We start from the raw sequence: 27,338 nt of genomic DNA, 5'->3' as shown, positions 1-27,338 counted from the left end.
TAGCATAACAAGAAGCCCTTAAAATAAAAATGAAAAAGCAAATATGTATGATTTACAATCATTTAACTTTTAGCCCATGATGACTATTTCTCCCTCACAATACCCCATACTCACAACTTTACATTTCACAGCGAGAGAGAATGCAGAGAATTAAGCATTGACTGTTCTAGAATAGTTTTCAGGCTGCTGTTAAGCTAAAAGCTAAATTAGTCACATCCACTCTGAAGATAAGAAAAACAGGCCTCTTCCCTCAGAGTCTTGTGAAGTTGTCCAGGATAGCATCAGGATTCTAAATTTACCAGTTGTTCTCCAAGTTCACATACACCGTGATACTCTGAGGAGTAGGAGAGATCACATTCTTTCTATTTCATGAAATGTCAGTCTGGAGCAGTCCTTCCTATGTACAGGGTTTGCTTTTAGGATGTCCAAGTTTGTTTTTAGAATGTTTAAAGCTGAATGTCAGGGCTGCTTTTAATGTTAAAACAATGCTATGCCACTGGCCATGTGGCATTAAGCTTACTTCCTAACCTGCAGGGCATAGAGCAGTATGGTTTGATGGCTAATAGTGTAAATCTGGGGCCAGATTGCCTGGGATTGAATTCCATCTCCTCCACTAATTTGCTGAATTATTCTGAATTAACCTTTCTGTACCTCTGTTTCCTCATCAGTAAATGAGGGTATTAATAATACATACCTCATAGGGTAGATATAAGGATTTAAAAAACTTAAAATAGAGCCTGACATATACTAAGTACTCAGAAACACACACACACACTTATTCTTTCAAAGGCCTCCCAACATACCTCTTTTACTTTCCTGCTTCTACTGCCAAAACACCCAATACTTTTGTTGTTGTCAGCTTGGATATTCCGGCTTTGAATATAGATACTCTGGGAATATTTCTCTGGGAGCTCTGCCTCCAGCTGGTAGGAGAGGTTATGAAGAATGCACACACAGTTCTCTGTGGCCTGAGAAAATAGGACATGAATATTGATCATATACATATAGATATCCCTTTGCAAGTGTTATACCACAGGACCTCTGAGGCTTTAGATCTTACAAGGTTAACTGGACGCAACAGGGTGCGCTTGGACTGCAGGGTGGCTGGGGGAGTGAAATGAGTACAGCTAGAAAGCCTAGGGCTAAATCATAAATGGTCATGAGCACAATGCTAAGTAAGAAGTAGAGGCTGAATTTTTTAAAACATTGGGGAGCAGTTCTAGTTTACTTTTAAAGAGTGTTCAGAATGATTTTAGATTTTAGGTACATTGTTTAGTAGCCACGTGGACTTGGAAAATAGGAGGAGATATTGCTTGTAGAGACCAGTCGACTACAATAATCAGTATAAAAGATGCACAAACTATGACAGCAGTAGTAGCATTAAAGAGGACTGGTTAAACTAAAGAGAATTTCAGAAGTAAAATGCACAAGATTTGTTGTCCAGTGGATGTGGGATGTGAGGGAAGAGAGGAAGTCCAACATTACTCAGGTTTCTATTTTCATTTGGTAGACGGTAATAATTATTAAGAAGGCTTATACAGAGGAGTAAGTTCGGAGATGAGAGAAGAGATGAATTTCATTGCTGAATATGTAGCATTTGGGCTCCTTTCAAATATCCAGAGTTGTTAAACAGTTAGAAATTTGGGTCTGGAAAGTAGAAAAAAAAAGGGGCTAGATAGATATTAATATTTATGAGCATGTATGGGAAATCTTAAGCTCAGCAAATGAGTTAATAAATAAGGCCAAACCCAACCAGCTACTTCAAGAATACTCTGAAGAGTCTTAGTAAGACAAAATAAGTAATTCAATATGAGAGACATCTAATTCTTGTATCACCTTGTCATCTGGCTGGTAATCTGCAATGGTTCCTCTGACATAATGGACCAGTGAGTCAATCAGTCCATCACACCTTCTCATCACTTTCCTCCCTTCAGGGCCAGCTGAACTCATGTTTCTATCAGGAAAAACAAACAAACAAACAAACAAATGATCAATCATAAGACAGGCTGTGTATCTAATAGGTTTTTGTTTCAAAGTTTCTTACAAGGGTTTGGAAAACTGGCAAATTTGTCAAAGTATGACAGACTTGTCCTGGGGTCAATAAATCATCAACTGCCTATGGTCATCAAATCTGGACACAACTTGTAAATATATTCATAACACATTATTATGTCAATAAAAGTCTTCTGTCTACTTCATTCCAAGTACCAAGGTCAGAGCATTATTTACTTAGTCTTTACACCATTTTGGAGAGGGTATAAATATATGAGGAAAACATTTTGCAGTTAAAAGGAGAACAAGTGGCACATTAGCCATAGCAATATACATGTCCAAGTCCCAACTGTGCTGTGCCTTAATTCTAAGTAACTTAAAGCTACTTAAATTCTCTGGGCTTCAGTTTCCTCATTTGCAAATACAGGGTGTTAGACTATATTATTTGGAGGTTTTATAGGTTTCAGCATAAACTGTTATTGACAAATATTAAACCAAATGATCTAAAATATGGTAATTCTATAATTAAAATGGCAGAGAGATGTCACGAAAAATGCAGTTTTACACTGTGTAAGACCTAAGTTAAAAGCATGACCTATAAACATCTTTGCAATTAGTCTATTTCTTTTTTTTTTTAAATAAATTTATTTATTTTATTTTTGGCTGCATTGGGTCTTCGCTGTGGTGTGCGGGCTTCTCACTGAGGTGGCTTCTCTTGTAGTGGAGCACGGGCTTCAGTAGTTGTGGTGCGTGGGCCTAGCTGCTCCACGGGCCTAGCTGCTCCGCAGCATGTGGGATCTTCCTGGACCAGGGATTGAACCCGTGTCCCCTGCATTGGCAGGCAGATTCCTAACCATTGCGCCACCAGGGAAGCCCTCTATTTCTAATTTGGCTAAGCCATGACACCTTTCTATAAACAGTGACTAAATCTACAAGTGCAAGTTGCTTCCTTATAGAGATTGAAGTTTATCAAACACAGCAAAGTAATACATTTAGGGACTATGTTTCAGATTCAGATCATGTTTATATTCTGGTATTACTGTTACTATGTTCTTTTGCATTAAGTTCTTCTTGTCGGCATTAACTATTTTAAAAAAATTTTTTCCCCAAAATGTTAACAGCTCCATCAACAAGAATGGCAAAGGAACAATGCCTTCAGGTTTTTAGAATTTTGAGAACCACCCTTATTCCCTTTTGCTAACTTCACTTGCTAAGAATTATTCCTATAAATTTTATCAGACCAGTTCCTTTCACTGGTAGGTAGAACATTCAAAGCATATTCTTTTTTATTTTTCAGTTTGCTCCTTTTTAAAAATTTTATTTAGAATGCTTACTTGTTGAAGTTAGCATCATTTTACAGATCATTAGAAAAATTCAATTCTTCTGTCTCTGCAAACATTTATAATAGGTTAGGAATAACAGATTAGAAATGTAATACATTACAAAACAGTTGCCTATGACTATCTGTACATTTACTATGTACCTTAAGGAAAAGAATTCGACAGTGTGCTGTACTTACACTGCAGATAACATCCTTTTATTCTATTTTACAAAACTGACCAGTGGTAGTGTTTGAATTTATAAATGGCCATTAAACAGGATATTTAACCTAGATATATAGTTAGCATGCTAAAAAGTGAAAATTTTCAACTGAAGTTCTGTGGCTCACAAAGCATACTTTTTTTGTGTATAATGTCTCAGCGTGATTCTGAACATCAAAAGAACTACAATTCTGAGAAATTTTTGGGTAGTATTTTCTTCTTCTTTAAAATAATATATTGCACTAAGTGATTTAAAAAAGGCTTTCTGTTCCCAAATACTGTTTTCAATACATTTTGTCAAAGAACAAATGTGCCCAGCATTATATCAAGAACTGCAGGGAACAAGGGAGGAGTATCCAGCATTGCACCCTGATCCCAGGGAGATCACATCTATAATACTCGACTGTTTTTAACCCATGAAAATGCAATTTTATAATCCAACCTAATAGTTGAGGAGATAAGACAAATACACCTAAAACTAAGGATATACTAATAATTTAGTGGTTAATGAATTGATACAATGAGTTTTTGATTTTAACAAAATCCCTTCTGTGACTTTGGTTCTCATTTGAGGTTTCTAATGTAATTATTCACGTCCTTATTTTTCACTGTACCTGAAAGACTTTAACACTTAGTTCATTAAAAAGGAAGATAATGAACGGGCTCATAAACTGTAAATAAAACCATTTTTCCTATAGTTTTTTTTCAAGAAATGATTATTTGAACCAAGATCCTCTATCTACTCTCTGAGCCCTTTAAGGTCATGGGATCTTAAGAAGCTTGACAAAACTGAAAAAGCATCTTTTACGGTCTCCTTATTTTACACATGGAGAAACTGAGGACCAAAGAGTTTAAGTTACTTTTCCTGGTGAGATTAAATTACTGGTGAAGTCAGGATAGGAGAGCTGTTCTTTATTCTGTGCTAAGGGCGGCTCCAGAGTAGAGCAAACCTTACCTAACATTCATTCAGTATGCCATTTGTTTAGCAAGTACCATATGTCCTCCAACTCCAAGACAACGTTATCATATTTTAAAGCTCCCTTTGACCTTTTCAACATCTGGCTTGGAGAAATGGCAGTAGTTTTAAAATTGCTTTGACAAATCAAAAGGTCTCTCTCCCTAGCTAAGCCCACTACATACCTTGCAGATAGACGACTCAGCTTTGTTTTACTTCAAGTCTGTTTATTTTGGGTGAGAATGGTAATTCAATTTGGCAGTACTGCCAGTTCACACACACTAACTGTTGTCTTGTAGTTTGGTATTATCCAGACTCTACTGGCTTGAAATGGGACTTATCAGTGGTTCCTGACAGTTGATACCTTTGCTGACAGAAAGTGCGTGGAACCCCACTGCATCAGTATTTGCTCTTGCATATCAAAAATAGTTCCTACCTTACTCAACTACCCAGAAATACGAATGATAAGGGTGGATTATTTTATAGCAATACATCCATGAATAGAGGTCACTAGTCAGAAAGGAATTTGTTATTGTACCACTCTGAAAATAATCAGAAATTATTAGAAAATGATATATTCATCTTAAAGTATTTTTTAACAGCTAATACATAAGTTTTTGGAATCAGAGAATTAACATGGCTAATCTTAGGCAGAATGGATCCTTTTACACTGTATCTCCTGAGTCCCGAGAAATATTTATCTATCACTGTTTCCTATATGCAGCCCAATAGAGGTTTAATCTGGAAAACTATCTCAAAACTATACATGAAATATATCAAAACAATGATCTTGTTGAAAAGTAAAAAAGAAAGAGCATAAAAACCACAGTAGCTACTCAATAAAACTTGATTATCAGAGTTACCAATGAACATATTGGAAATGTTTAATTCAGTGTCCATGGTTTGAATTTGATTAAATGATGAGTTTATTTCCCCTGGTATAATCTAGCAGAAGTCTGAGTAAATATGTGAGTACCTTTTAGGAAATTAGAACTGCACACTGTTGTATATTGAAATTTAAATACCAGGTCCTTGGGGCTAGGGGTTGGGGCCTCAGGAGGAGGTGGGTAGAGAAGGATGTGAACTACTCTAAATATAAAAGCAGGACTGTTTCAGAGCTCTTCACCTTCACTGGGCCTGAGAGGGAGGATACCAGCACGAACTGTGGCTTGTGTTTGATATTAAGAAGAATTTTTCTGCTAATATGACTTATAAAGGGTGAGAAAAAATAGAATCTGAACCTCTGTATGTCTCTGAACAAAACTTCACATATTTAGGAGGCTTCAGGTGATTTATCTGAAAGCAAATCAGTGATTCCTGACTCTCTCCAGGACCATTTATCTCACACATTCCTGAGTGTCACAATGAAAAGGAGAAAAGAAAACCAAACACCCTGGACCTTGCTAGAATTAAAATAAAGAATTGTCTTTGTTAAGATTAATGACAGTGTGACTAAATCTTAAATTTGTATGGCAAACCAAAGAGTGAACAGTGTCAAATGATAAGAATAACTGAAATTTAGTGTGTGTGCTAGACATTATTATACTTTGCAAATATTATGTTTTTACAAAATTCCTTAAATTAGGGTGTGCTAGAATCTCATTCAGAACCCTGACCTATGACTGTTGTTTAAAATCAGAATTGCCTGCTTCTAATGGGATTTTTAATGGCTCTTCCATAAAAAGTTATCTGTGTGGGGCTACGTGCAGGCATGTTGTCAAATACAGCTAGTCTGCCAGCACTGGAAGGAAGTTTGTTACAACACAGAATGTCCAAACTTGGGGTATGGACAACTGGCCTGGCGAGATGATGAGCTAATATGAAATGTTTAAAGTAAAAGGCTATAGTTAAAAAAAAAAAAAAAAAAAAAAGGGCTATAGTTAGTTACCAGGGCATGAGAATGGCAGGCAATAATAAGGCAGGAGTGAATCTTTTCAAGACATTTCACCAACAAGTAATTCTAAGATACAGAGATTTTTTTTTAAAAATGGGGCTATTTCTACTGATAATAGGTGGTTGCCTACTAACATACAATTTACATGTGTATTAATGTGACCTGTCTTAAAGGTCTAACCAGCATACTGAGATAGTGATCACCACAGTGGTTTTTAAAAAATTGTGGCTGTATCTTCATTTTCATCAATAATTATAGGCTTCCTAATACCATGTGTTATAAATTATATCCCAAGTGGTACCAGTCAATTAAGTGCTTGGTCCAAGTCCATTCAAAGACCCAATAGGTACTTGATAAGACATTGGCTGATAAGGAGGCATCCTTCTTCCTCTGGTTATTTGAGATTTAGGTCTGGGCTTTTGTTTAACTCTCAGCTGATACATATCAAACAGTTGGGCCTTGTCTGTGATTAACCTAGAGAAAGCAGCAGAGGCAGTTTGTGGTTGCACAGAACAAAAGGGGAGCCTCATCTGAACTGGCAGAGGAACAAAAACTCTATGTCAAAAGAAGGGTTTGTCTGTTATTCTGAGTCAACATCAGATCCTGCAGGTATCCGCAAACATCAGCCAAAGTCAGCTGTTCATTCTGCAAAAGGAAGCAACATTGGGAATAGAACAAAGCTGTACAACCTACACTTCTTGTTCCTTCCAGGACAAGGAACATCAACTTAATAAAGATGTGTTAGCATCTATTACACATCAAGAAACTAGAAGGTGTAGGAAGAGAAAATCTATCCTTAAAAATCCTTTAGTTCTGCTTTCCTACATTTTCAGGTCTTCCAAAAGTATTCTGAAGAGTCAGTTCAGCCAGAAATCATCTGGTTGGTCAGCAAGAGTCATTTCCCCTTGACTTAGCAGGCTGTTCAAGGTAGAATGTCAAATTCCATTTTAAATGAATTATAACAGCAAACTAATTTTAAAAATATGCCCAGGAGCTACTGGAACTTGAGTAGACATTCTTAACACCTAAAGGAGAAGTTTGGGATGCCAGACTAGGACAGATGAAGATGCTTAAGATCTAGAGTAGAATAATATGGTGCTCAGACAGCCTGTACCTCCAAGATAGGCATATGTTTTTTAAAATTTATTTTTTATTGCGGTAACATTGGTTTATAATATTATACAAGTTTCGTGTGTACAGCTTGATATTTCTACTTCTGTATACACTACAGCGTGCTCACCACCAAGAACTGTTTTCATCCTTCACCATACAGTTGATCCCCTTTATCCATTTAACCTTCCCCTGCCCCCTTCCCCTCTTGTAAGCACTACTCTGTTCTTTGTATCTATGTGTTTATTTTTGTTAGGTTTGGTTTGTTTACTTATTTTGATTTTTTCACTGTTTTTTTTATAGGAGTGAAATCATACAGTATTTGTCTTTCTCCATCTGACTTATTTCACTTAGTGTAATACCCTCAAGGTCCGTGACGGCATAAACTTTAACCACAGGATAGCAACAAAGTCATCAGTGGCTTTATCCAAATATATCAACTCACTTTTTTTGATGAAGAATTTTAAAAAATTTAATAGTAGTTCTATGACAGTATTAATTTTTTTGGAAAATGACTTCGAGTGTCATAAGATACAGTTAATAAGACACTACCTTCAATTTAAGATACACACAGAATTTTTAAACATGAGGATGCTTTAAAAAAAATCTCTGACAAAAATACACACTTGGTTTCAGCCTAGCGCTGCAGATATTATCTGTTGCAGAGGGAGACAGGACCTTTGTGGAGAGAACTGCCAGATCACCCTTGACCAAGTGATCAAGCTTGATATCATGGATAACAGGCCAAAAGGATACCATGCCACCCAACAGAAGTACACAGCATCACCCCCGACTTTTCTTACTAAAAAGTTTGACTTGAATCTAATCATGAAGAAACAATTCAATAAACCCATACTGATACAGTCTAAAAAAAAAAAATCTCTGACAAAGACATTCTTGGGAATTTCATTTTCTGTTCAAGACTCATCTCATAAACTAACTGATGCAGAAAAACAAGCAAATACAGTCCTCTTGATATAATAAAAATTATTCTTCTGTTTCTTTCACTGATTCTTCTTCCTCCATATTATCCCTATTCATGTGTTTTCTTTTAACAATTATCCCAGGGGGGCTGGACCCAAAGTAGACAAATGATATTTATGAACTGGTTGGTAAGAATGAAGAATTTCTTTGGCAAACTGAAATGTCATATAATTTCTGTGAAGTACAACATTTAATCTGGGCCCACCTGCTAAGGACACGAATAAGATAGTGGAAAATTTACTCTGAAGAGTGGGGACCTTTGCAAGGGGGCTGCTTAACATTTCTAATGAGACAAATATTCTTTAAAACATTGGATTCAGGGAGACCAGAGAGGGGTGACCAGGTAATCATGGCCATATTTGCTTCATTTGTTTGATTTGTCTGCTTTAACAACTTAATTATCGTTGAGAGATTTAAAAATAATGACCTAAAACCCCTGAGGCTTACTTTATAAAACAGTTATTTTTGGGGCTTCCCTGGTGGCGCAGTGGTTGAGAATCTGCCTGCCAATGCAGGGGACACGGGTTCGAGCCCTGGTCTGGGAGGATCCCACGTGCTGCGGAGCGGCTGGGCCCGTGAGCCACAGCTACTGAGCCTGGGCGTCTGGGGCCTCTGCTGCGCAACAGGAGAGGCCGCGACAGTGAGAGGCCCACGCACCGCGATGAAGAGTGGCCCCCACTCGCCGCAACTGGAGAAAGCCCTTGCACAGAAACGAAGACCCAACACAGCCAAAAATAAAAATAATAAATAAATAATAAATTAAAAAATTAAAAAAAAAAGTTATTTTTAAAAATCACTTATACCTTTTAAAATTACTTAAAGAGAAACTTACACAATAATTTAACTCATTAAGCCACGTTTGTTTGTACATCTAAAATATTCAACGTATAAAATGTGATTATGACCAACAGAGTAATATGACTAGAAATACTGCCAATTCCATTATTTATGGACTTCATATTGGTTATGTTTATACATCAAATGTGAAGAGTTTAAATAATTAACCAAATAACTGAGGCTGAAGTTGATAATTCAACTTTTTATTTCTGGAAAAGTCATTCTCCAGACTGAACTATCTGGATACTTCTATCAAGTTTCTGTGTTGTTTACACTGTCTCAGCTAACATTCTTCTAGTTTATGTTAAACTATTTTCTAGAAGTAAATAACCACACATTTAGATTATGGTTTTAAAAAATAAGTTCTGGCCTGCTTTTAAATCTATAGTCTTACAAAAAAGGAAAATACTTATTTGATAATAAGGGAAATTAGACTCTCATTTAATTATCTAATTCTTAATTATTTAAATAACTAAATAGGATTATGCACAGACATAGACCAGATAAATCCTTTTCTGTTAGGAATATTTAGAATAAGGGATAACTGAGCAAAGGTAAATAGAATGAAAAGCATAATTAAGGAAATTCAGATTCAGCAAAGTTCTGAAGTTTGATATACAGATATACATAAAAAATGAAATTCAGGAACACAATGACATGTTTTCTTGTGCAGGAGTAGATAGATATAATTGAATATATTAAAAATTTACATGGAGATATTATTTTTCCAGAAAGTAGTTGGTATTGATATTACCAAAAAACTTGCCCTTAACCCAGAGGCTCAACAGGATTAAGGCTGATAATTATAGCTTTTCTTTCTAAATGTACAGTTTGCTTCCTCTGACCCCTCCCCACCTTAGCTAGATTTATCATAAGTGACAATGGAAGTTTCTTTTAAGACATCATAAATTTTAGTACAAATAACTATATTACACATTCATTAAAATACATTTACTACACTATGACACATATAGGAAAGAGTGAAGTTTAAGTCACTTGCAGGAGAAATGTACTACCAATTGCTTTTCCTCTTCAACTGGCATAAAATATAATTAAGAAAAAGGAGTATATTTCATAATGTTTTATAGTAATGTTTTGTCATTTTGTCCTGTTATCCTAAACAAAATGGCAAATTCTGGGGTGGCCTTTACAATGCAGAAACAGTTGTGTGTTTTTTAACTTTTAATTTATACTGGAGCATAGTTGATTAACAACGTTGTGTTAGTTTTAGGTGTACAGCAAAGTGATTCAGTTATACATATACATGTATCTAGTCTTTTTCAAATTCTTTTTCCATTTAGGTTATTACAGAATATCGAGGAGAATTCCCTGTGCTATATAGTAGGTCCTTGTTGGTTATCTACCTTAAATATAGCAGTGTCAATCCCAAACTCCCAGTCTATCCCTTCCCTCCACCCTTTCTCCCATAACCATAAATTGGTTCTCTAAGTCTGTGAGTCTGAGAAACAGTTGTTAATCAGATTGTGGCGATAAGATTAAGGCAGCAAGTTTATAAGGCTTTCTCATAAACAAATGGTTAACAAATAATAGGAGTTTAGGAAAACAACTTTTCAGAGTTTTATGAATTCATATTTTTAATGACTATATTGAAAAAGGATAGAGATGAACTAGCGATAGCATGATGAGCTAAAGATTGAGAGGGACATTCAAACAGCTACTCTTCCTTTACCAGCTCCTTAAACGTGACTCTCGAGTCAACATTTTTTCCCAATCCCTAGGCAACATCAGTTAAGCAACTCAATGCCTGCATAACAGTCTTTTCAAACCTCTTCTCCACTTCTTATCAAATGGACTGTGATAATTTCTTCTGGTGCCTTTCCCCCACTAAAACTGGAGTTCCTCCAGGGCAGAGATAGGTCCCATTCCCCTTTGAAATTTCAGAAATTTAAACAGTGCTTTGGATACAGCAGGCACTCAAGTACTGGGAAGGATTGGATAAGAGCAAAAGAGGAAAGACAGACCAAGTGGTAAAATCCCAAGAAGGCTGGATTAGTTGCTTTTCTCAAATTTCTGATAACTGCTTCTATTATTGTGGAAGGGTCACTAGTACTTAATTTCTTCAACTTAAGAATGAGACTGCTAACAGAGGCTTTCTCAGATGAGTCTGTGTTTGGCCTGAAGTGTTTTCCAGAACTTTGAATGTCACTGCTCCTGGGGTAGGCATTTTTTTCCATCCTCCAGTCTGATAGCAGCCCATAGTCTCACAACTGTCCACTTAAGTGCCTGTCTGACCCCTGGAGGCATGTTAATTTCTGACCTCTAAATTGTTTTCACCTCTTCCCTTTTAAGAGAACAAAGAAGACTGAGGTAAGAAAGGAAAGAAGGAAAGAAGAAAGAGAAGGAAAGAGAAGGAAAGAAATCGTGAGAACCAAATGGAAGAATGGAGAAATAATGATAAATCTTTAGTAGGAATTTTGAACATACACCCTGATAATGACCATTGGTTTTATTTATGTCACATCCAAAGGTGTCCCAAAAGTGTGGCAATCAGTGAGGTGGAACATAGAGAACTGACAGCCATGTCACACCAATTCCCAATGAGTTACCCATACTAAATTGACAAACAGGGGCTCGCAATAAGTATGTGTAGGAGGGGTGTACAATCAAGGAAGGCAGCTAATGCTCTTTGGTAATTTACAATTCTATGCTTGTCACATAAGTCTTTTGCAGTTTGAAATGTTTGGAAGAGTATCCTACTAATCAAAATAAATTATTAAATATTTTAACTGTTATACTTCTTGTCCTAAGTAAATAAAAATAATTTTGAAAAAAAGAATGGGGCATTTTAGTAGGTTTTCTCCACTCAAAAAAAAAGGCAGGGTGGGTAATGCTGATGCTTCATAATACCTTCCAAGAAAACAAAGGAAATAATTCTTCTTTGAAAAGAGATATGTAAGGAGAAATATGCCTTTACCCTAATTATCCACATCTTGATGTTAATCAACTAATGGAAATTCAGTGCCAGCGGTATGCCAGTTTAACAACCAGCTTTCTGGGGTGGTGGAGTGGGGAGAGCTCTGATTTGTAGCATTTGCCAATTTCTATAATGTAAATACTCCCACCATGGCTTATTTCAAGCTACCAACATGATATCACTGAATGTGGAGGTATGAGAAGATCCTGACAACTGCTCTTGACGGCTCTAGCACAAATCGGAATGTATCAATTTATTTTTCCTCTCCTAACTTGGATTTTATTATTCATTATGCTAGCATAGTGTTTAAGAAAAAATTGAAACTTGCAATGAACATTGTTTTCCCTATTGCAAAATTTGTATCACCTGTCAGTGAGTAACTTTAGTCATGAAAAGTATGTAATTCCAAAGGAATTACCTACAGAAAGCACCAAGGCCCACGGTAAATGCTGTGGCAGGCAGATGCTAATTCTGTAGAAAAATGACCTGATACCTGACAGATATGGTGTATCTGACAGTTTTCGAAGGATAAGCTGTGCATGTTCTCCTGTCTGAATGCGATCGCACTGTAGCAGCTCCAGGTGGGCAGAACTGGAGTCACTGTCACAAGTTCATTAATGAAGCAAAGATTTTACCTGCTGAGCAGATTCACTCTGCACCACTGCTATATAAAGACCAGGGAAGTCCCTCTCAGAACTGATCTCACTGTCAAGTTAGTAAAGGGACAAAGTCACTGGTCTATGCAGAAGTTCTACTTCAAAGTAGACTGAAGGAATTTAGCTACACTAACCTAAGTCAACCACAATGCCCAAAATACTACTCATGTGGCCAGTTCACTGTTGGCTCTACACCCAGTGGGGGAGGCCATACCTCCAATGAACTTGTAGCAGTTACAATATTTGCTAACATTTATTTTTATGCAGTTAAGATTCACTCTTATTAGAGCTAGTCAACACCTGTCCTAAAATCTTTTTAGAGTAACTTGGAGTCAGCAATAAGCAACTATTCAGAAGACAGCTCTATTGTCGTGAAAATTGAGACTATTTGATTACAGGTTCCCTACAGGTCCCTTTCTAACTCACAACTCCTTACTGACTTTTATACTCATTGTGACAACATCTACCTGAAGTTGTCTACAAAGCCACCTCCTCTCTTGGAAAGACCTCCCAGTTCTTATGCTTTCTATCTTCTCTGTTAATAGGAAATATAGTGCAGAGTTCCACTTGCATAGAACTCCTAAAAAAAGACAACACTGAAATGCAGACACAATGCCCATAATGAGACCTGAACATGACTATACACTGGCCTACCTGACCCTGCGAGGTTGCGAGACTGTGAAGGGCAGAGGCTTAATCCACAGCAGAGCAGTCTGTAGACATGTGACTAATATCAATGTATCCAGCACACTGATGAAGAGCTTGGCCCTGGAGACAGCCTTCCTGGATTAGAATTCCAGCTTTGTCTCTTACTAGCTGTATGATGTTGGGAAAATCTCTTAACCTCTCTGAGCTCCAGTTTCCTTATCTATAAAAATGGGAAGGCCTACTTTACAAGGGTTGCTCTGAGAATAAACTGAGGAAATCCTCATAAAGCATTCTGAACAGCTTTTACAACGTAAATATTAGCTATTATTATTATAAATTAGATATACAGATGAAATAAGAATAGATATTTTAGTAAGCAAATACTATGATGCTCAATTTCCCAAATATTTTGTAATATTCTGCTTCTGAAAGTAGTTCAAATCAGTGGTTTGGATTGACTTTGCAAACACTGTTTAAAATGGTGTCATTATGATGGGAGTGGATTCAGGCAATAACATACCTGAAAAATGTGTGCCAACGAGGGCACTGCTTCACCCAAACCATGCGAGTCTGTTATTCCTTGTTCATAAAAGGAGACTGCAGGAAAAGATCTGTAACCAACATCTTTACTTTTAGATTTCCACCTTCCCAATACACCTTTCATGTTGATATTATAATTTTTCTTCTTCATGCAGAACTTATATTTCTATCCTCCCCACACTACTAACTTTGCTTACAGAAGAAAAATATTAACTTTTTAACATGATTTATAAGGCCCCCTCCGTCTGGCTTTAGCTAATGTTTCCAACTTCTGTTTGATTACTTTCCATCACAAATTTGATACCTTGCCAGACATGATTATCCACCTAATTCGTAATGGATTTTCGTTTGCTCACTCGTTCATTACTCATTTCACTCAAATACTTTATACTTGCTTACTATATGTCAGAAACCTTGTTATGTGCTAGGAATTAGAGATTAGAAAAATGCATAGGCTTAGCTCTTAGAGTTCACAATCTAATAAAAAAGGTATGTAAACAACTTCCCATAAAAATAGTAATGTAGGGGCTTCCCTGGTGGCGCAGTGGTTGAGAATCCGCCTGCCAATGCAGAGGACGCGGGTTCGAGCCCTGGTCTGGGAAGATCCCACATGCCGCGGAGCGGCTGGGCCCGTGAGCCACAATTACTGAGCCTGCGCATCTGGAGCCTGTGCTCCACAACGGGAGAGGCCGCAATAGTGAGAGGCCTGCGCACTGCAATGAAGAGTGGCCCCCGCTTGCCGCAACTAGAGAAAGCCCTCGCACAGAAACGAAGACCCAACACAGCCATAAATAAATAAAAATTAAAAAAAAAAAAAAATAGTAATGTAATACAAAGTCTGTACAGAGGTGACTTACATGTAAAAAGTCCTGTTTGAATTCTTAAAAACAAGTAATGGCTTTTGCCTGAGGCAGGAGAATGTTTTACAGAAAAGATGAACTTTATCTTTGCTATTATATGATTAGGAGAGTAAGTAATCAGTAGGCAGATAATAGAAAATGTTTACCAGGCAGCAAAATTGAATAAAGCCTTGACTATATGAAATTACCTACAATATCTAAGGAAAGCAAGTACTTTGTAGCTTGCTTGTACTTTGGAGTATGTTTGCGGGAAAATGGGAAGTAAGATTGTAAAGAAAGTTGTGGATAGACTGAGAAAGGTTGCATATGCTGTAATTGAGGAAGGTGTCTTCTACTATTTTTGTTTTGTTTGTCCAGCAAGTGTTCCCCTCCCTCTTGCTACTTTAACAGACCTTGTTGCCATTGTTGCCATGAAGCAAGTATCTGATCCAGGTTTGGTCAATCTAGGGGACAGAGGCTCAAACGATACACACCTCTCAGAAGCAGGGTCAGGGTTAAACCTTCCAGGGGATTGACATTTAAAGGAAGAAGTGCACTTTTTCTGCTGGGTGGCTAAGCAAGGGCTGCCTGTGATTTAGGGATCAGCTACGTGGAGAAGGCTTGTTTGCATTTTTAGAGAATGAGCCCAGTAGTCTCCAAAGAGGACGAGTAAGCAGAGATGAGATATATAGGCATACCTCGTTTTATCGTGCTTTGCTTTATTGAGCTTCACAGACATTGCATTTTTTTTTTTTAACAAATTGAAGGTTTGTGGCAACCCTGTGTTGTTAGATGATGGTTAGCATTTTTTAGTAATAAAGTATTTTTAAATTAAGGTATGTATATTGATTTCTTTAAGACATAATGCCATTGCACACTTAATAGACTGTAGCATAATGTAAACATACTTAAATAAGCACTGGGAAACTGAAAAAATCGTGTGACTTCCTTCATTGCAATATTCACTTTATTGCGGTGATTTAGAACCGAATCCATATCTCCGAGGTATGCCTGTAAATAGGAGACTGAGTCCTAGAGATGCTGAATTTCTGTCCCAGTCCTTGAGGCCATGGTTCCTGGTGCACTTCTTTCACTTCCACAAGTGACCATCAACATCTCAGCCAAATGAGCCACTTGATTTAAGGAACTTTGAATTGTGTATCTGCCATATTCAATTGAAAGAGTCCTGAGTCTGCCACGTTAAGAACTCTGTTGCACATGGTAAGGCAATGGGAGCGACAGAAAAATTATAAGATGCAAAATGTTTTTAAATGAATCAAAATGTTTTAATGAATCAAAAATACATTAAAAAGCGGTTCCAAGTGGGTGGAGTCAAGATGGCATACTAGGAGGACGTGGAATTCACGTCTCCACAAAACTAGGGCACTTACCAGGCACCGGTGGGGGAACATGGACATCTAAGGGGACAGGAGGAACCCCCAGAGATCGGTTGTTAATTATAGTTTTATTTTTCCTAATATATTTTTTATGTTTCTAATTTTATTTTGTTTTTTATTCTTGATATTGTACTGCTCCTTTTTTTCTTTCTTTCTTTCTTTCTTTCTTTTTTTTTTACTGCACCACAAAGCTTGCAGGATCTTGGTTTCCAGGCCAGAGGTTGGGCTGAGCTCATGTGGTGGGAGCTCCAAGTCCAAACCCCTGGACCAACAGAGAACCTCAGACCCCAGAGAATATCAATCGGAGTGAGGTCTCCTGGAGGTCCTCATCTCAGCACCAAGACCCAGCTCTATCCAACGGCCTTCAAACTCCAGTGCTGGACGTCTGAGGCCAAACAACCAGTAAGACAGGAAAACAGCACCATCCATCAAAAAAAAAAAAAAAGAAATGACAAAAAAATATCTTACAGATGAAGGAGCAAGGTAAAAACCTACAAGACCAAAAAAATGAAGACGAAATAGGGAACCTTCCTGAAAAAGAATTCAGAGTAATGGCAGCAAAGATGATCCAAAATCTCAGAAACAGAATGGAGAAAATACAAAAAACAAGTACCTAGAAGAACTAAAGAGCAAACAAACAGTGATGAACAACAAAATTACTGAATTAAAAAGACTCTAGAAGGCATTAATAGCAGAATAACTGAGGCAGAAGAACAGATAAGTGAGCTGGAAGATAAAATGGTGGAAATACTGCCAGGGAGCAGAATAAAGAAAAAAGAATGAAAAGAATTGAGGACAGTCTCAGACACCTCTGGGACAACACTAACCGCACCAACATTCAAATTATAGGGGTCCCAGAAGAAGAAGAGAAAAAGAAAGGGTAAGAGAAAATATTTGAAGAGATTATACTCGAAAACTTCCCTAACATGGGAAAGGAAATAGTCAATCAGGTCCAGGAAGCACAGAGAGCACCATATAGGATAAACCCAAAGAGAAACATGCCGAGACACATATTAATCAAACTATCAAAAATTAAATACAAAGAAAATATATTAAAAGCACAAGGGAAAAACAACAAATAACATACAAGGGAATCCCCATAAGGTTAACAGCTGCTTTCAGCAGAAACTCTGCAAGCCGGAAGGGAGTGGCAGGACATATTTAAAGTGATGAAAGGGAAAAACCTACAACCAAGAGTAATCTACCCAGCAAGGATCTCATTCAGATTTGAGAGAGAAATCCAAAGCTTTACAAACAAGTAATAGTTAAGAGAATTCAGCACCACCAAACCAGCTTTACAACAAATGCTAACAGAACTTCTCTAGGCAGGAAACACAAGAGAAGGAAAAGACCTACAAAAACAAACCCAAAACAATTAAGAAAATAGTAATAGGAACATACATATCGATAATTACCTTAAATGTAACTAGAGTAAATGCTCCAACCAAAAGACACAGACTGGCTGAATGGATACAAAAACAAGACCGATATATATGCTGTCTACAAGAGACCCACTTCAGACCTAGGGACACATACAGACTGAAAGTGAGGGGATGGAAAAAGATATTCCATGCAAATGGAAATCAAAAGAAAGCTGGAGTAGCAATTCTCATATCAGACAAAGTAGACTATAAAATAAAGACTATTACAAGAGACAAAGAAGGACACTACATAATGATCAAGGGATCAGTCAAGAAGAAGATATAACAATTGTAAATATATATGCACCCAACATAGGAGCACCTCAGTACATAAGGCAAATGCTAACAGCAACAAAAGAGGAAATCGACAGTAACACAAAAATAGTAGAGGACTTTAACACCCCACTTTCACCAATGGACAGATCATCCAAAATGAAAATAAATGAGGAAACACATGCTTTAAATGACACATTAAACAAGATGGACTTAATTGACATTTATAGGACATTCCATCAAAAAACAACAGGATACACTTTCTTCTCAAGTGCTCATGGAACATTCTCCAGGATAGATCATATCTTGGGTCACAAATCAAGTCTTGGTTAATTTAAGAAAATTGAAATCATATCAAGTATCTTTTCTGACCACAATGCTATGAGACTAGATATCAATTACAGGAAGAAAACTGTAAAAAATACAAACACATGGAGGCTACACAATACACTACTTAATAACGAAGTGATCACTGAAGAAATCAAAGAGGAAATCAAAAAATACCTAGAAACAAATGACAATGAAAACACGATGACCCAAAACCTATGGGATGCAGCAAAAGCAGTTCTAAGAGGGAAATTTATAGCAATACAATCCTACCTCAAGAAACAAGAAACATCTCAAATAAACAACCTAACCTTACAGCTAAAGCGATTAGAGAAAGAAGAACAAAAAAACCCCAAAGCTAGCAGAAGGAAAGAAATCATAAAGATCAGATCAGAAATAAATGAAAAAGAAATGAAGGAAACAATAGCAAAGACCAATAAAACTAAAAGCTGATTCTTTGAGAAATAAAAGAAAATTGATAAACCACTAGCCAGACTCATCAAGAAAAAAAGGGAAAAGACTCAAATCAACAGAATTAGAAATGAAAAAGGAGAAGTAACAACTGACACTGCAGAAATACAAAGGATCATGAGAGATTTCTACAAGCAACTATATGCCAATAAAATGGACAACCTGTAAGAAACGGACAAATTCTTAGAAAAGCACAACCTTCTGAGACTGAACCAGGAAGAAATAGAAAATATAAACAGACCAATCATAAGCACTGAAATTGAAACTGTGATTTAAAATCTTCCAATAAACAAAGTCCAGGAGAAGATGGCTTCACAAGCGAATTCTATCAAACATTTAGAGAAGAGCTAATACCTGTCCTTCTCAAACTCTTTCAAAATATAGAAGAGGGAGGAATACGCCCAAACTCATTCTACAAGGCCACCATCACCCTGATACCAAAACCAGACAAAGATGTCACAAAAAAAGAAAACTACAGACCAATATCTCTGATGAACACAGATGCAAAAATCCTCAACAAAACAGTAGCAAACAGAATCCACCAGCACATTAAAAGGATCATACACCATGATCAAGTGGGGTTTATCCCAGGAATGCAAGGATTCTTCAGTACATGCAAATCAATCAATGTGATACACCGTGTTAACAAATTGAGGAATAAAAACCATATGATCATCTCAATAGATGCAGAAAAAGCTTTCAACAAAATTCAACATCCATTTATGATAAAAACCCTCCAGAAAGGGCATAGAGGGAATTTACCTCAACATACTAAAGGCCATATATGACAAATCCACAGCCAACATTGTCCTCAATGGTGAAAACTGAAACCATTTCCACTAAGATCAGGAACAAGACAAGGTTGCCCACTCTCACCACTATTATTCAATACAGTTGTGGAAGTTTTAGCCACAGCAATCAGAGAAGAAACAGAAATAAAAGGAATCCAAATCGGAAAAGGCGAAGTAAAGCTGTCACTGTTTGCAGATGACATGATACTATACATAGAGAATCCTAAAGATGCTACCAGAAAACTACTAGAGCTAATCAATGAATTTGGTAGAGTAGCAGGATACAAAATTAATGCACAGAAATCTCTTGCATTCCTATACACTAATGATGAAAAATCTGAAAGAGAAATTAAGCAAACACTCCCATTTACCACTGCAACAAAAAGAATAAAATATCTAGGAATAAACCTACCTAAGGAGACAAAAGACCTGTATGCAGAAAACTATAAGACACTGATAAAAGACATTAAAGATGATACAAACAGACGGAGAGATATACCATGTTCTTGGATTGGAAGAATCAACATTGTGAAAATGACTCTACTACCCAAAGCAATCTACAGATTCAATGCAATCCCTATCAAACTACCAATGGCATTTTTCACAGAACTAGAAATAAAGATTTCAGAATATGTATGGAAACACAAAAGACCTCGGATAGCCAAAGCAAACTTGAGAAGAAAAATGGAGCTGCAGGAATCAGGCTCCCAAACTTCAGCCTACACTACAAAGCTACAGTAATCAAGACAGTATGGTACTGGCACAAAAACAGAAATATAGATCAATGGAACAGGATAGAGAGCCCAGAGTTAAACCCACGCACATATGGTCACCTTATCTTTGATAAAGGAGGCAAAAATATACAATGGAGAAAAGACAGCCTCTTCAATAAATGGTGCTGGGAAAACTGGACAGCTACATGTAAAAGAATGAAATTAGAACACTCCCTAACACCATACACAAAAATAAACTCAAAATGGATTAAAGACCTAAATGTAAGGCCAGACACTATCAAACTCTTAGAGGAAAACACAGGCAGAACACTCTACGACATAAATCACAGCAAGATCCTTTTTGACCCACCTCTTAGAGAAATGGAAATGAAAACAAAACTAAACAAATGGGACCTAATTAAACTTAAAAGCTTTTGCACAGCAATGGAAACCATAGACAAGGTGAAAAGAGAACCCTCAGAATGGGAGAACATATTTGGAAACAAAGCAACTGACAAAGGATTAATCTCCAAAATATACAAGCAGCTCATGCAGCTCAATATCAAAAAAACAAACAACCCAATCCACAAATGGGCAGAAGACCTAAACAGACATTTCTCCAAAGAAGATATACAGATTGCCAACAAACACATGAAAAGATGCTCAACATCACTAATCATTAGAGAAATGCAAATCAAAACTACCATGAGGTATCACCTCACACTGGTCAGAATGGCCATGATCAAAAAATCTACAAATAAACACTGGAGAGGGTGTGGAGAAAAGGGAACCCTCTTGCACTGTTGGTGGGAATGTAAATTGATATAGCCACTATGGAGAACAGTATGGAGGTTCCTTAAAAAACTAAAAGTAGAACTACCATATGACCCAGCAATCTCACTACTGGGCATATGCCCTGAGAAAACCATCATTCAAAAAGAGTCGTGTACTACAATGTTCACTGCAGCACTATTTACAATACCCAGGACATGGAAGCAACCTAAGTGTCCATTGACAGATGAATGGATAAAGAAGATGTGGCACATATATACAATGGAATATTACTCAGCCATAAAAAGAAATGAAATGGAGCTATTTGTAGTGAGGTGGATGGACCTAGAGTCTGTCATACAGAGTGAAGTAAGTCAGAAAAAGAAAAGCAAATACCATATCACATACATATGGAATCTAAAAAAAAAATTGTTCTGATGAACCTAGGGGCAGGACAGCAATAAAGACACAGATGTAGAGAATGGACTTGAGGACACGGGGAGGGGGAAGGGTAAGCTGGGATGAAGTGAGAGAGTAACACTGACATATAGACACTACCAAATGTAAAACAGATAGCTAGTGGGAAGCAGCCGCATAGCACAGGGAGATCAGCTCGGTGCTTTGCGACCACCTAGAGGGGTGGGATAAGGAGGGTGGGAAGGAGACGCAAGAGGGAGGGGATATGGGGATATACGTATGCATATAGCTGATTCACTTTGTTATACAGCAGAAACTAACAACATTGTAAAGCAATTATACTCCAATAAAGACCTTAAAAAAAAAGAAAAGCAGTTCTAGTGGACTGTACAGCAGATAAATTTCAAGGGATACTACCTAGAGAATTTCTGTCTACTGAAATAGCCCACCAAAGCCCAGCTCAATTTGGCATCTCTGATCCCACTCAGCTGGCATGAACAGTCCTTTGTTCTGCATTCCTGCAGCACTTCACTTGTTCCTGACACGTGTTCCTGAAACTTCTGATTTAGTAGGTCTGGGGTGAAATCTGAGAATTCTAATAAGTTCCAGGTAATGTACATGCTACTAGTCCAGGGGCCACGCTTTGAGAATCACTGCTCTAACATATTTCATTGCATTCTAGTTTATTTGCTCATCTGCATCCCCTGGTAGATTAAAGGTTAGTCAAGAATTTTCTTATTCATCTTTGTAAAACTCTCAGTGGCTAACATAATTCTTTATAAAAAACTGGCATTTGATATGCATTACTGTGTGATTAACTGTGGAGATAAGATAAACATCTTACCATAATAAATTCTCTCTGTTATCATCCAAACAGATTCCCTCAAAAAGTGAACTGTGAAACTAGAGAAAAGATCAAAAGGCAGAATATGACCGAACTTATTCTGGGCTGCCTAATTTTAATTACATATCTATCCGGTTTCTTTTAATCCTTGGACATAAAGGACACTGATTATTTTCAAATATATATAAGAAAGCTTGAGAGGCACACTTCTACAAAAGTTGAGACTAACATTTCTTCCTCCTGCATGTGTTTCTATTTCCTCTTGGTTTAGCTGGCATCTGACAGCCCAGGGGAGAAAACATTTCTAGCATTTTTTTCATCCCAATATTTAGAAATGCTGATCAAACTAACGTTTTTTGTAAGCTATTCTTGTGGCAAGACATTCTATCCTTTTAGGCTTTGTTGCCTATTTAAAAACAGCAGGTTCAAAATTATTTTTTTAATCATGTCATTAAATTATATTTTTGTGAACTAAAAATACAGCATGGAGCCTGGCTTAAATCCTGTGAGACAGGGAAGGCCAGTGTGCCTGGACTTCTAGGTGTTCGGATTGGATTTCTAGTTTCTTTATTGGAAGACGTGCTCTCTCTCATGAGCTAATGTGGGTAGCTTCTGGAATCAAACATGTCTGGAAAAAATACTCTTTCTACATTGTGCTTCTAGTATTTAGAGTGATCTTTATAATTTTTACCGTATCTCCAGGTAATTGGGTAGAGTTTTAGACAGATCTGGATGCAATATTTAAAGTGTACAGAGAAAAGGTTAAGGGCGGTTGTAGAGTGGTATTACCTTAGGCATCCTGTGACATTGTAGAATATATCAAAATCGAGCAAACCATTCGCTTTGGGGTAGTCTCCTTCTGGCCACCCCGAAAAGGGGATGATGATATTCTCAGTCAGGATAAGCAAGGCTTCTGTTACCATGAGATTCTTAAGTCTGTCATTAGAGGACAAATTCCACAGCAAACCTAGAAAAGCAAAGAGTACCATCAAAACAGTGCAGGGTTGGGTCAAAATGACTGCCGAAAAGATCAGTTAAGACCGTCACCCCTAGAGCTATGGCTAGTTATAAAAGGAAAAAAAACCAACAAGGTAGGAGGAGACAGCCCTTTTCCCAAGGGAAAGAACCTGTTTAGACCTCATTAGATGGCAATGGAAGCTGTTCCATAAGAATAATTTAAAAAAATATATATATGTATACTAGTGGTGAGACAATGGAATATTACTCAGCCATAAAAAGAAATGAAATTGACTTATTTGTAGTGAGGTGGATGGACCTAGAGTCTGTCATACAGAGTGAAGTAAGTCAGAAAGAGAAAAACAAATACCGTATGCTAACACATATATATGGAATCCAAAAAACAAAAAAATGGTCATGAAGAACCTAGGGGCAAGACGGGAATAAAGACACAAACCTCCTAGAGAATGGACTTGAGGACATGGGGAGGGGGAAGGGTAAGCTGGGACAAAGTGAGAGAGTGGCATGGACTTATATACAGTACCAAACATAAAATAGATAGCTAGTGGGAAGCAGCCATATAGCACAGGGAGGTCAGCTTGGTGCTTTGTGACCACCTAGAGGGGTGGGATAGGGAGGGTGGGAGGGAGGGAGATGCAAGAAGGAAGAGATATGGGGACATATGTATATGTATAACTGATTCACTTTGTTATAAAGCAGAAACTAACACACCATTGTAAAGCAATTATACTCTAATAAAGATGTTTAAAATATATATATATCTATATATACACACACATATACATAGAGAGAGAGATGAAGAAAGAGAACTTACAATGTAAAACTATACATGTTTAATCAAGAACATAAATGAATGCCAAAAATCCTTATTGCTGTTTCTCTTAAAAGACCCTACCACAAAGCTGACCTTATTAGTATAATAAATTCTGGGCTCACCAACAGGAAAGTCTGAAATGATCCTGTTTTAATTAAGAGTTCAGCATTTTAAAAGTCATAGTTTTCTCCCTTAGATACATACATATCTAAGGACATCTCTGCCTGCCTCCTGCTCCCCACTACCTGCAACTCCCACCTGACATCTGCCTTCCAATAATAGCAGGAAGAGCCTCTAGAAAGCTTTTGCCTATGCCTGTCAACAGTAGGCTGCTCAACATCACCAATTAATATTTATTAACTCCTACCCAATGGCAGACTTTATGTCCTCCCAGAATTTATGCTGGCTCTACCTCATCTACTTCTTATATTACAGTTTGGCAGAGAAGGAGAGACAAGAGCATTTTATCTACCTGCCAACTTGCATGGCCTAAGCATTGGTCTAAGACTGGTACCACATTTACTCACTTAACTTTCCTATTCCTCTTGAATCCCCTCCACCCACAATTAAAAAGAAAGGCCATAAAGCCAACTCAGGAAGAAATTAAGATAACAGAATACTGTATTTCCCAGGGCATTTGTGAGACAGGGACTGAAGCTGGGTACTGAGAGAGAATACAAAGTGGCATATACACTTAGGATTTGTTTTTCTCACAAATTTGGTGCTCAAATACCTCTGATTCAGTGGAAGGACTATACCCCTATTGCTTGCTATTCCAGTGACTCCCAGCAGGTGTCAAGTTGCTTTGCCATCATTCATTCTTCAGTAAGTTACTCTAACTCGCTATCATCCAGGAAAGGAGAAACAGAGAGGGGACAGAAAGAGAAGGGATCTTCATTTTCTTCCTATTTATGCCCCCACCGCCCAGTCAGTTAATTCTTACCTCTTAAATTTACTGCTTCATCTGCATGAAGGACAGAGGAAGCACAGATATACAGGACAGTCCACTTTATGAAAAAAGCAAACAAGGTGGTCTTGCCAGAATTACATGGTGATATCACCTCCCCTGATATTAATGACTGAAATAATAGTCTGTATGGTTAAAGCTTAGTAGTTAATCAACCATACTTGTATTTGGCCCATCAATTAGAACACTCTAGGCCTAATGTAGTCTTTTGGGCTTAAACAGTTTACTTTGTGTACGAGTAACTGATTTTTTAAATAACCAAATTTCCACCATAGCTTACATCTAGCTGCCATTAGACAGAGCAATGCTGGGTCTAGTGCTTCGTGAGGACTAGAATTCTGGCTGATGAGAAGGTCTTTTCCTGATCAAACTGGCATTTGGGGTTAGTCATGAGCAGTGTCCCTCCGCCACAGGTTTTGCAACACAATGACTTCATGGGTCACACCTCATCTTAAGAGGCCCTGGAGGGGGACAGACAGAATAAAACTCCAAAAACTCCTAAGGTGGTTGAAAACAATTGAAAGGCAGGTCTGAGGTTGAGTTTTGGTTACTAAGCTACAAAAGAAAGCTAAAAAGAAAAGAAAGAAAAGAAAAAAACAAGCTTCCTGTCCTAAATAAGCAAACAAATTAACAGTCTCTGCCTGTCAGAGGCTTAAAAATGTGAAGCATAATGATATTTTCTCTCTTTAAAAAGGACCACACAGAGCACTCAAAGGAAAAGTACACCTTACAATAAAAACCAGAGAGGATTAGTTTGAACAAAGGGAGTGGAATTTTCCTCCAACAGTCAATGTCCTTTGTAGCCTGTCATGCTGTATTATTTCTACAGAAGTATAAGGTTTGGGGAGTTTTAGTATAATTTTTGAACTTTTAATGTAGGATATTGTACAGAAATGTCATGCTTGCCAAATTTCTGTATGGTACAAAGCTAAGGAAGAGCTTAAATGTTCACTAGAGATTCGGGATTGTACTTATACACACACACCCTCACACACATACATACAAAATCAATAAATGACCAATTACAAATTGGGAAAATGTGCATGCCAATATAGAACAAAGGGTTAAATACCATTAATATACAGAGTTCTTATAAATCATTAAAAATTCAATTACTAGTAGAAAAATTAACCCAAAGCTAAAAGAGTCTAATATACATAGGAATGCAGGCTCTCTAGTAACTAAAGAAATGCAAATTCAACAACTACATATCATTTTCTGTGGCTATAGAAGACAAAACCAGACCAGTGAGCGGAAATTCTGAGGAAGGAGATTTTGGCTCAGTGAAAGTATAAACTTCTAAGAGAGCTTTGAAGAAAACAGAAAGATCTGCTTATAAGATCCAGCACTATCACTGGAGCCAATAAAAAAAAATGAGCTCATCCTTTATCAAAATATCGACAAGGGGGTTTAATCTTAAAACTAGAGTGTTCGAAGAGACTAGCAGTCACCAAATGAGCCCAGTGACAAATTAGAATCACATATTCCTGGGCCACACCACAAATTTACTAAGCCTGACCCCCAGGATGAATTCCAGGAATTTATACTATAAATATGATTCCAATTTCTCACATTGGGAAATTAATGGCTTAGATGACCCTAAATAGATGTCCCTTTCAATGATTAGATTCTATATTCCCTGATACTGTATTATATTTAGGGTTTGGATTTTCATTTGTTTCACCTTTAACTTCCGGTCAATTTAATCATAGTGCCTAAATTTCTATTATTATAGTTCTTTGTTGTAGCTGTTCTGTCTGTAATTTTCTATCACTAAGTTCTCATTCTAGCCAAAAAGAAGGGGAACTGGATTCTGGTAAGGGATATACTTTGAATAATTAGCAATTATAAGAAAGATAATGATAACTGCATTATCCAGAAACTTATTGCCAATTGATAGCTACAAAATGCAGCTACCTAGTAAAGGGATTTAATAGATATTGAAACCCATGTTTTATTAATATTGCTCTTTAGGACTGGAAATATAGCTATTAAATCTGTATAATGTTTAGTAGCAAAACTTGTAAATTTTGAGATTAAATCTTCAAGGCGGAGCAGGAGGAGGAGAAGTGGTTCTTTTTAAACTTGTTTTTCAAAATTATCACAGAGCAGGAGGAATATACGTTTTTGCAATTTCCCTTGTATGGATCTACTCCTCCTTTCACCTAACTTCTGTAAGTCTTACATGGAATATCACATGATAGCAAAGGCCATTTATTCAAA

The 27,338-nt window shown here is 37.2% G+C and overlaps 1 protein-coding gene across 2 annotated transcripts in view; it reads right to left on the bottom strand.

Moving 5' to 3' along the window:
* Positions 1-27,338, bottom strand: part of PKP2 (plakophilin 2) — a 94,626-nt gene that overhangs the window by 14,549 nt on the left and 52,739 nt on the right. For both annotated transcript variants that reach the window (XM_007175656.2, XM_007175657.2), the window contains exons 6-8: positions 23,146-23,323; positions 1,837-1,954; positions 804-968 (exon numbers count right to left, since the gene is read on the bottom strand). In XM_007175656.2, coding sequence (XP_007175718.2) covers positions 804-968; positions 1,837-1,954; positions 23,146-23,323 — 461 coding nt within the window. The remainder of the gene's footprint in view (positions 1-803; positions 969-1,836; positions 1,955-23,145; positions 23,324-27,338) is intronic.

The sequence above is a fragment of the Balaenoptera acutorostrata genome, chromosome 11 (assembly GCF_949987535.1).
Source record: "Balaenoptera acutorostrata chromosome 11, mBalAcu1.1, whole genome shotgun sequence".
Classification (NCBI taxonomy): Eukaryota; Metazoa; Chordata; class Mammalia; order Artiodactyla; family Balaenopteridae; genus Balaenoptera; species Balaenoptera acutorostrata.
This window is presented reverse-complemented; position numbering and strand designations above follow the sequence as displayed.